This window comes from Orycteropus afer, unplaced genomic scaffold, assembly GCF_000298275.1.
Source record: "Orycteropus afer afer isolate SDZICR_OR568_19922 unplaced genomic scaffold, OryAfe1.0 scaffold00077, whole genome shotgun sequence".
Lineage (NCBI taxonomy): Eukaryota > Metazoa > Chordata > Mammalia > Tubulidentata > Orycteropodidae > Orycteropus > Orycteropus afer.
The window spans coordinates 11,029,657-11,046,315 of NW_006921664.1; the positions used below are offsets into that span (position 1 = coordinate 11,029,657).

The window sequence follows — 16,659 nt, forward strand, 5'->3', positions numbered from 1 at the left end:
ATCAAGGTGAACTATCAGTCCTGTGGCGAGGTGTTTAATTTCCCGCCAACTGTATCAACTGTATGACTTTCCTAACTTTAATACTAGTCCTTACAAACTTTTTGGAAGACAGTTCTGGCAGGATACAAACAATATTTTTAGGTCCATCTTATATTCATTCTGTTAGGCCCAGAGGGTAGGCCTCAGGGTAAGAAGTGCTCCTGGCAGAGTCGAACAAGAGTCTGTGGCGCCCCCTCGTGGCGCCCTGCGCAACAACACTCTAAGTTCAGCTTCGTCTCCAGCCAGGTGGTGCAACTGGTCTCCAACTCTAGGTCCCCACTCTTAGCAATTCTTTGTCTCTCTCGATGGCTCACCTCGTGGCAGTAGAGGCGTCTGCTCTTACTTCGTCTTTTAGGTGCGTAGTTGGCAAGCTGGGTCCAGAGTATGCTCCCTCACCTACTTCTGTAAAGATTTATAGCCTTGGAAATCCAATGGGGGTCACTATGAGTCAGAATCGATTTGATGACAATGGGTTAGGTTTGTTTTTTTTTTTTCAATAGTTATAAAATGTGAAACTTTTGGGAGTGTGAAACTTCCTAATTTGATTAGCATTTTATTTGCTTAGTTGATGTAGTAAAATGTATTATTTTTCTCAGTCTTCATCCTGCTCAGAATCCATGCCCTTTTGCATTGTGACTCTGTAGTTTCTCCCACTACAGTGAAATATATTTCATTACCTATCGGTATAGAGTTTGGCCACATGACTTACTTTCACCAAAGGAATGTTACAGATGTGATGTGAGCAGACTTTAAATGTGCTTGTTCTCTCAAACATTTGCCTTTCATTATGAGAAGAACATGTATTTGGAAGTGCCTGGACCAAGAAGAAAGAGACCATGCAGAGCAGATTAGGACCCTATCTGCAACTTGAAGTCAAATCCAGCCAAGCCAACTCTGCTATCCCAGCTGATCCATAGACACAGGAATAAGAAATAAATACATATTGTAATATAAGATTTTGTGTTTGTTAAACAACATTTTTATGGTAACAGTAATATAGGAATTAGTATTTTACATATTTAAATATTTTAGACCTCAATGTTTCCATTGGATTGTGAGACCTAAGCAAAAAACTATTCCTCTGTCATACATGCAAAAATTCATATTCAAGATAAAAATGGAAATGTAATTACAGATTTATAAAATAGTATATCTGAAAAGGGAGCTCTGGTAGCATAGTGCCTAAGGCACTTGACTGCTAACCAGAAGGATGGCGGTTCAAACCCATCAGCCACTCCTCAGAAGGAAGATGGGGCAATCTACTTCCGTAGTGATACTGTCTCAGAAACCCAAGGAGGGGTTGCTATGAGTCGGGTCCAACTCGACGGCACATAACAACAACATTTCTGAAAAGGAGTCAGATCTAGGACAAAGAGTTATCTACAAACTACAGATCATGTCTCTCATCTTGGCCCAGTAGAGAAGTTAATGACTATGCAGCTGTTTGTTTGATGTAGTCTCTAAGGCTTTTGACTGCTAACCAGAAGGCTGGCGGTTCAAACCCATCAGCCACTCCTCAGAAAGAAGGTTGGGCAATCCACTTCCATAGTGACACTGCCTCGGAAACCCAAGGAGAGGTCACTAAGAGTCAGATCCGACTCCAACACACAATGGTTGCATTTGTGTTTGTTTATAATAATAACTAACAATCAGCAAAACACTATTTTATATGAAGATACCACCCTCTAGATAAATACACTTTGAAAAATGTCACTAATTGTGCTAAGGTAATGTGTCATACGCAAAGTATTATTATATCTCAATTAACCTGAATGCACAGAAAAAGGAATATTTGGGTTATTATTATTTTGTGAATAATAAACAATTTGAAAACAACATAAATTTTTATTTATATTTGCAGCAAAATAAGATTGTTACATACCTATCTATTTTTAAATTAACTTGTTGGAATTTAAGAAGTAATGTTTTTCCTCCGTTTTTTTTTTTTTTTTTTTTTAATATTTTTTAAAGATCTTGCTCTTCTCCCTGCTTTAAACATAAAGACTTAATGATAGTCATTGAATAATTATTTAAGAGTGCAGGGTCTTTTGATGCTTTAAAGCCATGAGCTGTGGATGAACTATGGATGAACTGTTGAAGAAACAACAGATTAGGCTGACTACATACCAACTCCAGGCTATACGCTGAAAGTTTTCTTTAGAAAATTTTAATACTTACCACTCCCCTCTTCTCTGAAAAGCAGAATGCAGAAAAAATGGTAGCTATTAAAAACTCTTTAGTCAAGTTCTAATTATTGATTCAAGAAACTGCTGTTGAGATTCCAGCACGTGCTCTGCACTATGGTTGGAGCTAGGAATAGAAGAAGCACCTGCAGACTAGTCAGACAGGCAAATAAACAAGGAAGTAGGACAACACTCAACTCAATCCTCAGAGGCCAAAAAAGTTTACCCAGAAATAATGGCAACAAGCTGAGACCTAATGCAAAAAGGGAGTAGGCAGCTGTGTTAGGGGAAAAGAGTTGTTCCCAGCAGTGAGAACATCACATGCAAAGGTTCTCAAACAAGAGAGAGCATAGAGAATTGAAGGAATACAAGAAACCCAAGTCAATCAAGGCATTCCTATAGTAGTAACCAAAACCAAAAACCAAACTCACTGCCATCGAGTCAATTCCAATTCTTAGTGACCCCCTCGGATTTTCAAGGCTATAAAGCTTTACAGAAGCAGACTGCTTCATCTTTCTTCCACAGCATGGCTGATGGGTTTAAACCACCAAACTTTTGGTTACCAGTTAAATGCCTTAACCACCACACCACCAGAGCTCCTGTATAATAGTAAAGTAGTCATATGTGCATTATGCTTTTCATACAAAAACAAAAGAATGAAATCATCTATGAATATAAACATATTCTTCACATGGCTTCTGGGAAGTTCGCCTTCCACCTTACTGACAATTCCTCCTCAATCTCCTTCAATGTGTTCTTGTCATCTACCAATTGTTGTTGTTGTTGTTATGTGCCGTAGAGTCAGCCGACTCATAGCGACCCCTCCTTGGGTTTCCGAGGCAGTATCACTACAGAAGTAGGATTGCCCACAATTATCTAGTCATAAAAGTGCCTTAGGCTCAGCTCCTCAGACATTCCTTCTTCACATAGTCATCAATTACCATCCACACCCTCACAGCTACAAAACTGTGCATTCAGTCCCTTACTTTTCATATCCACTTGGATATCTAACAGGCATCTTAAGCAAGGCATGTCCAAAATTGAATTCTTGGTATTTTTCCCACCAAAACTTCTTTCTATAATCTTGTCCATCTCAGTAAGTAGCAATTCCATTCTTCTAATTGCTCAGGCCAAAACTTTACCATCACCCTTAATTCCATTCTTTCTCTGATATATATAATCTACTTGCAAATCCATTTGTATTAGAAATAAATTCAGAATCCTATCACTTTTCAACTGCCTACTCCATTGTTGTTTTTTTTTGTTGTTGTTGTTATGTGCCGTCCAGTCCTACCAACTCACAGAGACCCCTCCTTGGGTTTCCGAGGCAGTATCACTAAGGAAGTAGTTTGCCCCATCTTCCTTCCAAGTAGTGGCTGGTGGATTTGAACAGCCAGCCTCTGGTTAGCAGTCAAATGCCTTAGGCACTATGCTACCAGAGCTCCGCCTCCTCCACTACTACCCTAATTCTAGTTGCCACCATCTCTACCCTGGAATGTTTCCATAGGTTTCTAATTGTTCTTCTGTTTGCACCTTTGCCCTTCATAGTCTCTTCTCAATACAATAGCTAGAGTGATCCTTTCAAATATGTGTCAGATCTGTATCACTCCTCTGGTCCATTAGTTTGCAATTGTATTCAGAGTAAAAGTCAAATTCCTTTTATGATCTTGCTCACCTCCCTCACCTTTATTTTCTTCCTACTACATTCCCCTTTACTCACTCTACTTCAATCATGCTGGCATCCTTGGTGATCCTCCAGCATCCTCTGATCTCATGTACTTTGCACTACTGTTCCTGCTCCCTGAAGCTCTCAGCCAACATCTATACAAGGCTCATTTCTTTACTGCCTTCAGGACTCTACTTAGTTGTTCCCTTATCAATGAAGTCTTCTCTCATCTCCCAATATAAAATAGTTCTTCTCTTACCCTGGGAGCTCTGGTGGTATAATGCCTAAGGCATTTGACTGCTAACCAGAAGGCTGAAGGTTCAAACCCACCAGCCACTCCTCGGAAGGAAGGTTGGGCAATCTACTTCCGTAGTGATACTGCCTTGGAAACCCAAGGAGGGGTCACTATGAGTCGGAGCCAACTCAACGACATTGCGTGCGTGCATCTCTTACTCCATCCCCCTTACTCTGATTTATTTTTCTCTTAGCTCTTATCACTACTTGACTCAATTATATATATATATATATATGTGTGTGACCTATGTACCTGACCTATAATATAATCTCTATAAGGGCCTTAGGCACTATACCACCAGAGAACATAGAAGTGTGTTATTTATTTGTGAATCTTCAGCATCTGGAATATTACCTAGCATATCATAGCCAACAGTTCATATCTGATGGATGAATTAATAAAAACTGAAAATGTCATTAATTTTTCTGACAAAAATTATTAATGAAAATTTCTATTTTAAGAGTCACCTGTTCTATATTCCAGAGGTGCTCTGGTAAAGCAGTGGTTAAAGCATTCAGCTGCCAACCAAAAGATCAGCAGTTCAAACCCACCAACCACTCTGCAGCAGAAAGATGAGGCAGTCTGCTTCCGTAAAGATTTACAGCCTTGGAAACCCTATGGGGCAATTCTACTCTGTTCTATATACAGGTTCGCTGTAAGTCAGAATCAACTCAATGGCAGTGGGGTTTGGTTTGGTTTGTATATTGCATCCCTAATTGATGGTTAATTGCTTACAAAATATGTAAAACTAACTAATGCTATGACTTTTTTTTCTCTTTAGCCTAGAGAGACATACACATGCATATAACCAGTTCACAGGCAAGGGCTGAACAATTTAGGGGACTTTATAGCATTCTTTTTCTTTATTTAACTTTAAAGAGACATGTTGAGTTCCTGTGTTATCTTAAAGCCAGTAATATTTCACCTGTGATTCTATGTGTGAATTAATTGAAGCACTTAGCAAATGATCATTTCTGCAAATCTTCATCCTCAATTAATATTTATTTATCAATTTTCTAGAAACCCCATTGACAAAACCAAAAATAAATACAAGTCCTAGGCTGTTGTTGTTATCTGCCATTGAGTTGGCCTTGACTCACAGTGATTCCATGCACAACAGTCCTGTACCAATGTGCATCTGATTGTTGTGATCCACAGGGTGTTCATTAGCTTATTTTTGGAAGCAGATCACCAGACTTTTCTTCCTAGTCTGATTTACTCTGGAAGCTCTACTGAAATCTGTTCAGAATCACAGCAGCACATAAGCCTCCACTGACAGATGGCGGCTACACATGAGGTGTGTTGGCTGGGAATCGAACTGGGGTCTCAAGTATGGAATATGAGAATTCTACCACTTAACCAACACTACTTCCACTAAATGAGATGTATATAATATTTAAAATATCTAGCCTGTGACTATATACTAAATTATAAAATCAAAGATAAGAATATGGGAAAGAAGGAAAAAAATTGGAAAAGGAAACATAACCTAAATTACAACCAAAACCACAATTAAACAGATTCTGAGCCTTGACAAAAAAGGATCCAAAATTAATTTAGAAAAATAAACAGGCAAGAAGAGTCATCTAAATAATATAAATGAGGTAGGTATAGAAGAATGTATCCTATAAGATATTTAACTATAAGGTAAAATTATCAAGCCCACAAGATATTGGCACAAGAAATGATAAGCAAATCTAATAGAAGAGAATGGAAGATATAATAGTAAACTGTCATATATATAATAATTTAACATATAATGAAGGAAAATTATCAAGGGATGAATTAGCCAATAAAGAATGTTTCTAAAACTGACAATTAGAAACAATAATAAAGTTTCACTTTATACCAGTCATAAGAGACTTAAAATGAAGCAATGAAAAATAAAAACAATAAAACCATTAAAAATCTAGACTAGGGAAAGTACTTAAAGATCTCTGGATGAGAAGGATTTTCTAACCTTAAATGCATTAGAAGAAGGCAAAAAGAAAGTGATTACTAGATTTACAACATAAAAACTTAGAGACTTCCACAGGTCAAAAGAGATCATAAACTAACAAAAGTTACTAGCGAGAAACATAACTGACCAAGAATGAATGAATGTAATATATAAAGGGGAGCTCTGGTAGCATAGTGCCTAAGGCACTTGACTGCTAACCAGAAGGCTGTCGGTTCACACCAACCAACCACTCCTCGGAAGGAAGGTTGGGCAATCTACTTCCATAGTGATACTGCCTGGGAAACGCAAGGAGGGGTCGCTGTGAGTCGCATCTGACTCAACGGCACATAACAACAACAACAATATATAAAGAGTCCACACAAAAAAATAATAAAACATCAATAGAAAAATTGGCAAAAACTATAGACAACTCTCAGAAGAAATACAAATAAAAGATGAATAAAAATATGAAATATATCAAAAATGTCCATTAATCGTTAATGGTAAGTAACCTAAAATGGTTTGGATGGAAGGGAGCACAATCACTTAAAGAAAACCAACACTAGCAAGAATTTCCTTATGTGAACAAAAAGCACAGAAATTGGAAAACCTACTCACTGAGGAGGGTGTGGGGATGAAATACCTGTTATGGAACAATAGATGATGTGAGGAGCAATCTTGTCTATATCTTCATATCCCAGGCCCATTTCAGACAGTTTGCCAGGGACATAGTTTTCCACAAATACATCACAAACAGCTGCAAGCTGAAGGAAGAGGTGAAGATGAGTCAGACTTCTTAAGGGACTTCAAAATTCCAACAAATCCCCACATGATAGAATTGTTCTTTTAATTTTAGTAAACAAAATTGATCCTCATTTTATAATAGCCCAGAAAAAATCACAAGACAGATAAAATAAAAGCAGATAAACATAAAAGCCTTGTGCAAATATTTGAGTATTTGTCAATATTTGTCAATAAAACAATGGCTATTAAGTTTTTCAGTAAATATCATCATATTAAATGGATTCTGCTTATATTAAAAGTAAGAGATATATAGGCTACATGATCTGTCCAAATACATTCTCAGAAGTTTAGGTAGAAACATTAGAACATAAATACAAAAAAATTATTTAAAATCTTTACAAAAACAACACTCAATGTCTTTACCATTCTCTGTCCTTATTACACAATATTACTCATACAATACAAACATATAGGCATTTAGCACATATAATCCTGATTCTGAAATGCTCTCATATTTTTTAGATGCTTTCTTTCCCAAGAGTGCAAAAAATAGTATGAACTATTGTTTTTTCTACAAACCATTAAACAAGACCCAGATTTTGATTCCCAGACCACTACTATAAGCAGTAGAGGACACTGAACTATTATAAACCTCAATCTTTAAATTCTTTTTAAAAATGTTAATTGCACATAGATTTTAAAGTTTTTAAGTCATCACAAAATTTTACTAGGCCACACAAACAAATTCATTACAGTAAATCTTGAACACATCCGGGTCTTAATAACTACCTGATAGTTTTTTAACTGCCATGCTAGCACAGATTTAGATATATTCACACATATTTAACATAATGATAGTCTTATCATTCAACAGTGAGATGACAGATTCACTAAAATATTTTTCTATATAGGGCCAGACAGTAAATATTTTAGGATTTGTGGGTCAACATACAATGTAAGTCACATACTCTTCATTGCTTTTTAAAAAAAAAAAAACTATCTTTAAAAATGTATAATCATTCTTAACTGTAAAATCAAAAGGAAAATATGAAGAAGATAAATTTCTCTTAGGAAAATGGAGACCAGGTTAATGGAAATAATAGAAAATTTTCAGACAATGCTGCCAAGCATTTCTAAAGAAAGCAAAAAGCACACAGAAAACTAACAGAAATAATAGAACAAACTGAGCAACAAAATGAGAAATTCAAAAAGGAAATTGGCAATGCCAGCATCCACATCAGTGATCAGCAATAAGAAAGAAGTGATCTTTCCCCATAAGCTGAACAATCTCTCAGTGATCAGAGATGCAGTCCCTCCACCTTCATTGGCCCAGCGGCCAGTCGAATGCCCACCCACTGCCAGTGCTGTGCTGCTTTATTTTTTTTTTCTTGTCTGTTTTTATTTTCATCTTAGTTCTATCCCTAACCCTCCTTTTTCTTTTTTTCTTTTCTTTCTATGCTTTCTCTGCCCTCCATTTTTATTTTTTTGACCCTGCAGAGAAGGTGACTCACCCCATACTGCCTCTGCAGTCAACAGCACCCACCTCAGTCTCCTTGATTGTCAGTATGCCCTCCCGCAAAGCAAATACTGTGTACCTGTTGTAGCTGGGTTTGGCAACAAGCACTCTTGTCAGTATTTTACTGCTTTTATTTCCCCCCACTCCTTTTTATTTCTTCTTTGTCCTCCTCCTTCCCCTACCCCATTTTTCTTTTTTTTTTTTTTTCCTTCCTCTTCAACCACTCCTTGTATTTTTGGGTTTTTTTTCAAACTGTAGAGCAGGTGCCTGTACACTGCCAACACCATAGTCAGCAACAACTACACCTGTACTTCCACATTCCCACACAGCCATTTTTGACATCTAGCGCTTGCACTAATACCGTGCCACTTATTATTATTATTATTATTTCTTCCTTTACCCTGACCATTGTTTTGTTTTGTTTTGTTTTTCACTCATCCATCATTTCATTTTTTTAATTTTATCCTGAGGAGTGCATGCCCCATCACTCACCACCTACTCATATAGTGGTGGTCAATAGTACCCACACCTGCCCTCCACATTTAACAGGTATGCTCCTATGGAACAACGGCCACATTCCTGCTGCAGCTGACTCCCATCCACACTCTCACTCACTATCAAATCTACCCGGATACACGATATTGATTTGAGTGCCCCAGTACTGCCAAATTAGTGACGAGAGTAGCATGTCCACCAGTTGCCAGAATATAATAAAACAAAAAAATATGGAAAAACAGAGCAAAGCAAGCCAACATAAAATCAACAAATAAATTTAATAACACCAGAATCTCTTGTAGAATACAGGAAGTTTCAAATCATGCCAAAAAAAAAAAGACAAGATGATTCAAGCAAATGACCAAACTACAGGACTAGAAAAGCTTTGGAGAAAGGAATGCTATTGGAACTACTGATAAGGAATTCAAAAGAATCATATTTAGGTATTTTGAATGAATTGAGAAAAAGATCAAATAAACTCAAGAAAAAATTAGGAAAAACACATGTGAAACTTTAAAACAATTCAGAAAAACACAATAACAAATTGGGAAAATAATGGAAAATTAGAAACCACACAAAAATAGCAAATACAAATCCCAAGATTAATACTAAAAGTTCAGAAGTAGATAATACATTGGAATAGCAGAGGAGAACTGAATGAATTGAAGACAGAATTAGTGAAATTGAAGACAAATCTCTTCATACTAATCTGTTACAGGAACAACAAGAAAAAGAACCCCCTAAAATGGAAAAACTCTAAGAATTAGGTGTTACACCATCAGGAGGAATAACTAAGATGGAATTAGAAATCCAAAATAGGAAGAGACAAAAAAAAAAAAAAAAAATTATGATAATTTTTTGGAAGAAAAATCCCTAACATCATGAAAGATGAGAAGATATGCATTCAAGAAAATCAATAAACCTCATATGGGATAGACCCATATGAAAATAACCAAGATTTCTCATAATCAAACTTTCAAAAATGAAAGAATTCTGACAGCAGCTCAGGAAAAAAGAAAAGTTACCTACAAAGAAGGACCAATTAGACTAAGCTGAAATTTCTCAACAAAAACCATGCAGGTAGGAGTCAATTAGATGACACCTAAAACTCTGAAAGAAAAAACTTACCAACCAATAATTATACATCCATCAAATTTGTCCCTCAAATACAGTGGCAAAATTAAGACATTGGTAAACAAAAATTAAGAGAATTTATAAAAACCAGGCAAATTTTATAAAGAGAATTTTATAGAGGGAATCCTTTGGACAGAGAACCAACAACAGCAGAGAGCAATCTGAGATTAAGACACATGACAACATCACCTGGAAATCAATCCAGATATTAAAAAAAAAAAAAAAAAAACTCACTGCCATCGAGTCATTTCCAGCTGGGGTTTCCGAGATGGTATCTCTACAGAAGTAGATTGCCCAGTCTGCCTTCTGAGGAGTGGCTGGTGGGTTTGAACCACCAGCCTTCTGGTTAACAGTCAAATGCCTTAGGCACTACTCTACCAGAGCTCCCAACACAGATACAGAAGTATCAAAAACAAAATAAACCCAAGACTGAAGATAGGGAACCAGACACATCATTTGTAATTGATGATAACTACAAAGAAAAATAGGGAGTAAATGGTGCAGTTATGGAACATCCAAATGGAGAGGCAGTCATGATGCTATCAGGACAGAATGGACTGGATTGTGGAAAATGATATGGCATTTCCTTAAAAACTTGAAAATAGAAATGCCATTTGATCCAGCAATTCAACCACTAGGAGTATATCCTAAATAGGTGAGATCCAGGACACAAACAGACATATGCACGCCCATGTTCATCACAACACAATTCACCATAGCAAAGAAATAGAACCACCTAAGTGCCCATTAACAGATGAATGGATAACCAAGCTATGGTACATCCACACAATGGAATCCTAAGCAATGTTAAAGAATACCGAGGATTCCATGAATCACTTCACAATGTAGATGAATCTGGAAGACATCATGCTGAGGGAAATGAGGCAATCACAGAAGGACAAGTATTGTATGAATCTATTATCGTAAAAATTCAAGGAAAGGTTTACTCAGGGAAGGAAATTCATTTTATTGATTACCAGGGATGAGAGGGAAGGAGAGGGAAAACTTCTGACAAGTTGAGGGTCACATGTTGATTTGGATGAGGGGAGGGGTGGTATAGCAAGAGCATCTGACCAGCACAGTGACAATGGGGAAAGGGAGGACACAGAAATGTGCACAAAAGATATAGACAACTAGAGGCAAATACTATTACATACACAATACTTCATTACCAGTGCCAGCAAACTCTAGGCTAAATGCATAGAGAGGTGAGATCAGATGGGAGTAGGCAAACAGGAATATACTCAAGACCAAGGATCGATTTGGCTGAAAACAGTCCTACATATGTATTTGTGCCACAAAATTATCCACATACATTACAGAAATAAGAGAGGACAAGGTTGGAGTAGCTTCTCAGAGACAACCAAACACTTTGAGGGAGAGAATCACTGTGCGCATGGGCTTAGAACCATAATCTTGGGGGACATCGTGCTCAGTTGGCACAACGTAGTACATAAAAATCTCATTCTACATCCTATTTTGGTGAATAGTGACTGGGGTCTTAAAAGCTTTTGAGTGACCATCTAAGATGGAAATATTGGTCTCCTCTCATCTGGAGCAAAGAAGCAAAATCATTTGGAAACAATTGGTTCAAAGATATGATGATCCACAAGGACCTCAGCCTTTATGACCCTGAAACCAGAAGAACTAGAAGAACCAGAAGACGGCAGTGAGTAGTAGTAGAAGAAGAAGAATCTGAATGAAAATTGTGAATAAGGACACAAACAAAGCTGTGGACTGTCAGCTATACTGATGGCACAGACAGTTTGAATATTTCTAAGTGGTGTTAAGTCCTGAGAATCAACCTAAAAATTGGCCCTGCTCTCCAAAGGCAGCATAGATGACTGCACTGGTAGCTGATGACTAAAAACGGAAACAGCAAAGAAGGAGACAAACTGATCTGTGGACTTCTGGCTGTCCAGAGGGCACAGCAACTTTGAATGTTTACAACAAATGTCCATTTTGGATATTTAAAGCAACAGTGGTCTCAATCAGATTCCAGGGACCTATGAATAGGCTCCACTTGCCAAGGACAGCACAGACATACTGGAGGCTGATGACTGGAAAGATTCTACTTTGGGGCTTTTTTTTCTAGTCCCTTTTTCTGGTTCCCATTTTTTTCTTTCCATCTCTTGTTTTCCTTTTCATACTTTTCCTGGTTTTGTTGTTGTTGTTTTGTTTTTTTTTTCCCTAATAATTCTCTTACTCTATCTCTTTTCTCTTATTTCCACCTCTCCAGGTATTGTGGGTTTTTTGTTGTTGCTGTTTTCCTCTCTTTTTATTTATATTTCTTTAGTCTTTGTAAAGTATTTCTTTAAATATTTCATCTCTTGTATGTTTTCTTTCCTCTTTTTTCTTTCTTTCTCTTTTTGGTGATTGTTCCTGTGCGTTTATGTGCTGTTTTTTGTTCTGTTTTGTTTGTCCTCGTTTTTACTTTTTTGGTGGCCTCTTTGGTTGTTGCTTTTGTCTAACTGAGTAGGATACTGCAACTGTGTCCAGACGACCCAACCATACCCTCACCTCCTGCAGGCCCACCTACTGAGTGCGTCTTCATCAACTGGCCAATGATACACGACAGCCATCATGAACCTGACTCACCCCTAACTGCTCTTCACAAACAGCTAACAGAGATCTGTGCATCCATTCTCATTCTCTATCACACCCACCAGGAGGCAGGTGGTGAGTGCATAAGTGCCGCCAACAAGCAAATAGAGGAGCAGAGTATCCTGCTTACTCAGATGTGTACAAAGAAAACAAAAATCTTGGGTGAACATACAATACTCCAACATACAATCACCAATTAAATATAAACACAATAGCATCACAATGTCTCGGAGACAACAGACCATCACAGTCCACACAAAGAAGCAAGAAAAAGTAGAAGAAACACAGAACCAGTATACAGAACCAGAATACATCCCTGGGTAAGAAGCAGCATTGGAACTCTCTGACAGGGAATTCAAAAGAATTATATCTAGATACCTTCAATGGATTGAGAGACAGAATAAGGAAACCACTAACAAAATTAAGGAAAACAAAGACAAAAACCTAGAACAATTTTTGGAAGACTGTACAAAACAAACTGACAAAATAAATGAAAAATTAGAAATAATAAAAAACCTACAGATAGAAATCCAGAAGATTAATAGCAAATTTTCAGCAATATATAACACAATGATTGGGTAAAGGAGTAGAACAAATTAATGGAAGACAGAAATAGTGAGATTAAAGACAAATACATCAATACTTCTTTGGAAAGGAATCAATCAAAAAAAAAAAAAAAGATCAAAACAAAATGAAGAAAGTTTAAGGTTCATTTGGGATGCCATCAAGAGGCATAACATATGTTTAATCAGAATTCCAGAACAGAAAGAGACAAATAAAACCACAGAGAAAATCGTCGAAGATTTGTAGCAAGAGAATTTCCCTGATATAAAGAAAGATGATAATAAATACATTCAAGAAGTCCAATGAACTCCAAACAGGATCAACCCCAAAAGAAAATAACCATCATCAAACTCACCAAAACCAAAGACAAAGAAAGAACCTGAAAGCAGCATGGGAAAAATAAAAAGTTACTTACAAAGGGCAACCAATACGATTAAGCTCGGATTTCTTGGCAGAAACCATGCAGGTGAGAAGGCAATGGGATGAGAAATATAAAACCCAAAAAGAAAAGAATTCACCACCAAAAATTGTATATTCAGCAAAACTGTCCCTCGAATATGATGGTGAAATTAGGACATTACCAGATAAGCAGAAATTAAGGCAATCTGTTAAAACAAGACCAACCTTAAAAGAGATGCTAAAAGGAGTCCTTCAGACAGAGAACAACAACAGCAAATGTGTTAGACTGAGTTCTCTAGAGAAGTAAAAGCAGTAAACATTAGAGAGAGAGAGAGAGAGAGAGAGAAAGAGAAATTTTATCTTAGGAAAATGGCTCACACACTTATAGAAGCTCGCAAGAACCAAATTCTTGGATCAAATGTCAAGCTGGAGGCTTTTCCCAACTCACACAGCTGCAGGGGCTAACGAGCTCAAGGCTGGCAGGCACTATACTGGCTGTTGACTCCAACAAATGGCAAATCCAAGATCTCCAGGCTGAATGGTGGATTGTTCGCTCACAAACAGTTGTAGGCAGCACAACAGAATCCTGATCCACAGAAGAGAGTCTCTTTTCCCAGGATGTCCATAAATATACTGGAAGCAGGCCACACCCCTAGGGAAACTCCCTTTCAATGGACTGGATGCTCAAAACATATACATCTGATCCCATCATGAGAAGAACCCACATCACAATTGCTTAAACCACACAGAATTGTGGTCCAGCCAAGTTGACACACAGCTCCAACTATCACAGCAAGCAACAAACAACCATCAACACACATGATGACATAACCTAAAAACCAACACAGTTATGGAAGGATCCAAAGTAAAATAAGCTCACAATATTGTAAACAGGGAACCAGAGACATAAATAGGTAAATGAGCACATCTACAAAACAAAAACAGGGGAAAAAATAGCATAGTTCCAGAACTTCTAAATGGTAAGGAAGTCAAGACAATTACAAGACAGAATGAACTGTTCTAAACTGGGAAGAAAATGATAAATCACAGGGTAATCTCAAAGAACAATGACAATCCTTCACATCTGCAGTGTAGTAAATTACCTGATATGGCTTTTCTAGCCATAAGTCTTTATAAACTCCATAATTAAATTTGCCATGAGCAACTGAGTGGCTCCTGATTGTTAAAAGTTATGCACCTGAGGTGTTTCTGTTGGGAGCAGCATGAAGTAATTTTTTGGGAAGTTTGCTCTCTCTCAGGTATATAGAATTCTGATGTTGGGATTGGTTAAATTGGCCACTCTGCCAGACTTAAAAAAGGAGCCCTCCTAGAGGCAGAAGTCTCTCTGATTGCTGGCTGAGAAAGATGTGTTGCTGAGAGAGACACCAAGAGATATGCACTGCTGGGAGAGAGATTGAGAGAGATGGCTAGCTGAGAGACAGCAGACTGAGAAAGACTGAGCATTGTTCCTGAACTTGAATTGTAACCTGGTGCTTCCCTAATAAACCTCACAATCTGTGAGTTCTGTGTGGCCACTACAGCAAATTATCAAACCCAGCAAAGAGACAGTGAGTGCTGTGGGAGTAATGGTTGGTGTCAGGGTTGGTGAAAGGGCTTGAGGGAGGCAGCATGTCTGGCCTCTCAGGAATAGGCCGTGGGCTGCTGATGGTGATTTTGTATTCCTCTTGTGTGGTTACTGGAGGTCAGAAGATGCAGCCTCCCTGCCCCTTTGGCAACATCAAAATAAAAAAAGAGGACAAGCACAAATATTTAGCAAATACTAAAACAATAGCAATGAAGGAAGTAATAACACGATTCATAAACTAAATGGGCTCAGCACAGAAAATTATATGGAACAAAGAAATCAGCAACATCATGAAAAAGCACATAACAAAATGACAGCAACAAATTCATACTTATTGATAATTTCTGAATGTTAATGGATTAAATGCACCACTCAAGAGATGGAGAGTTGCAGACTAGATAAGAAAACATAACTCATCAATCTGCTGTCTACATGAGATACACCTTAGAGACAAAGACAAAAATAAACTAAAAATCAAAGGTTGGAAAAAGATGTATCAAGCAAATAGCAATAAAAAAAGAGCATGAGTGGAAATATTAATTTCCAAAAAAATTGACTTCAAGATGAAAACCACCATAAGAGACAAGGAAGGGCATTATATAATGATTAAAATATTGATTAAACAAGGGGACATAACCTTAATAAATATCCATGCAACCAATGAAAGAGCTCCAAGATACATAAATCAGACTTTTACAGAATTGAAAAGACAAATAGATGACTCCACAGTCATAGTAGAAGACTTTAATACACAATTTTCAATGAAAGATAGAACGACTGGAAAGAAATTCAGCAATGATGCAGAAGAACTGAACAATACAATCTCCCAACTTGACCTTATAGAAAGATCTCTGGTGGCATAGTGCCTAAGACATCTGAGTGCTAATCAGAAGATTGGCAGTTCAAACCCACCACCCAATTCGCAGAAGGAAGACTGGGCAATTTAATTCCATAAAGATTTACTGCCTCATAAACCCACAGGGAGTTTTTGGTTTGACCTTATAGACATCTACAGAGCACCTCAGCCAACAGCAGAAAAATATACATTCATTTCCAGTACACATGGAACATATGCCATAATAGACCATATGTTAGGCCATAAAGCAAGCCTTAATAAATTTAAAAGCACTGAAATACTGCAAAGCATCTTCTCAGATCACAATGTTACAAAATTAGGAATCAATAAATAGGAAGATCAATGGAAATAGAGCAAACATATGGAAACTAAATAATACCCTCCTTAAAAAGGACTGGGTAATAGACTTAAAAATTCCTTAAATAAAACAAAAATGAAAACACAAAATACCAAAATTTTGGGACATAGCAAAAGCAGTAATCAGACGACAATTTGTCACAACAAATGCACACATTACAAAAGTAGAAAGAGGCAAAATCAACACTTTAACCCAACATCTCCAAAAATTAGAAAAGGAGCAGCAAAAAAGAAGCCTACAGTCACCAGAATAAAGGAAATAATAAAGATTCAAGCAGAAATA

General features: G+C 37.2%; 1 protein-coding gene across 1 annotated transcript in view; it reads right to left on the minus strand.

Annotated features, from left to right (window-relative positions):
* Positions 1 to 16,659, minus strand: part of SUGCT (succinyl-CoA:glutarate-CoA transferase) — a 1,528,177-nt gene that overhangs the window by 1,408,119 nt on the left and 103,399 nt on the right. Inside the window, exon 6 of the mRNA XM_042780991.1 lies at positions 6,766 to 6,886. Coding sequence (XP_042636925.1) covers positions 6,766 to 6,886 — 121 coding nt within the window. The remainder of the gene's footprint in view (positions 1 to 6,765; positions 6,887 to 16,659) is intronic.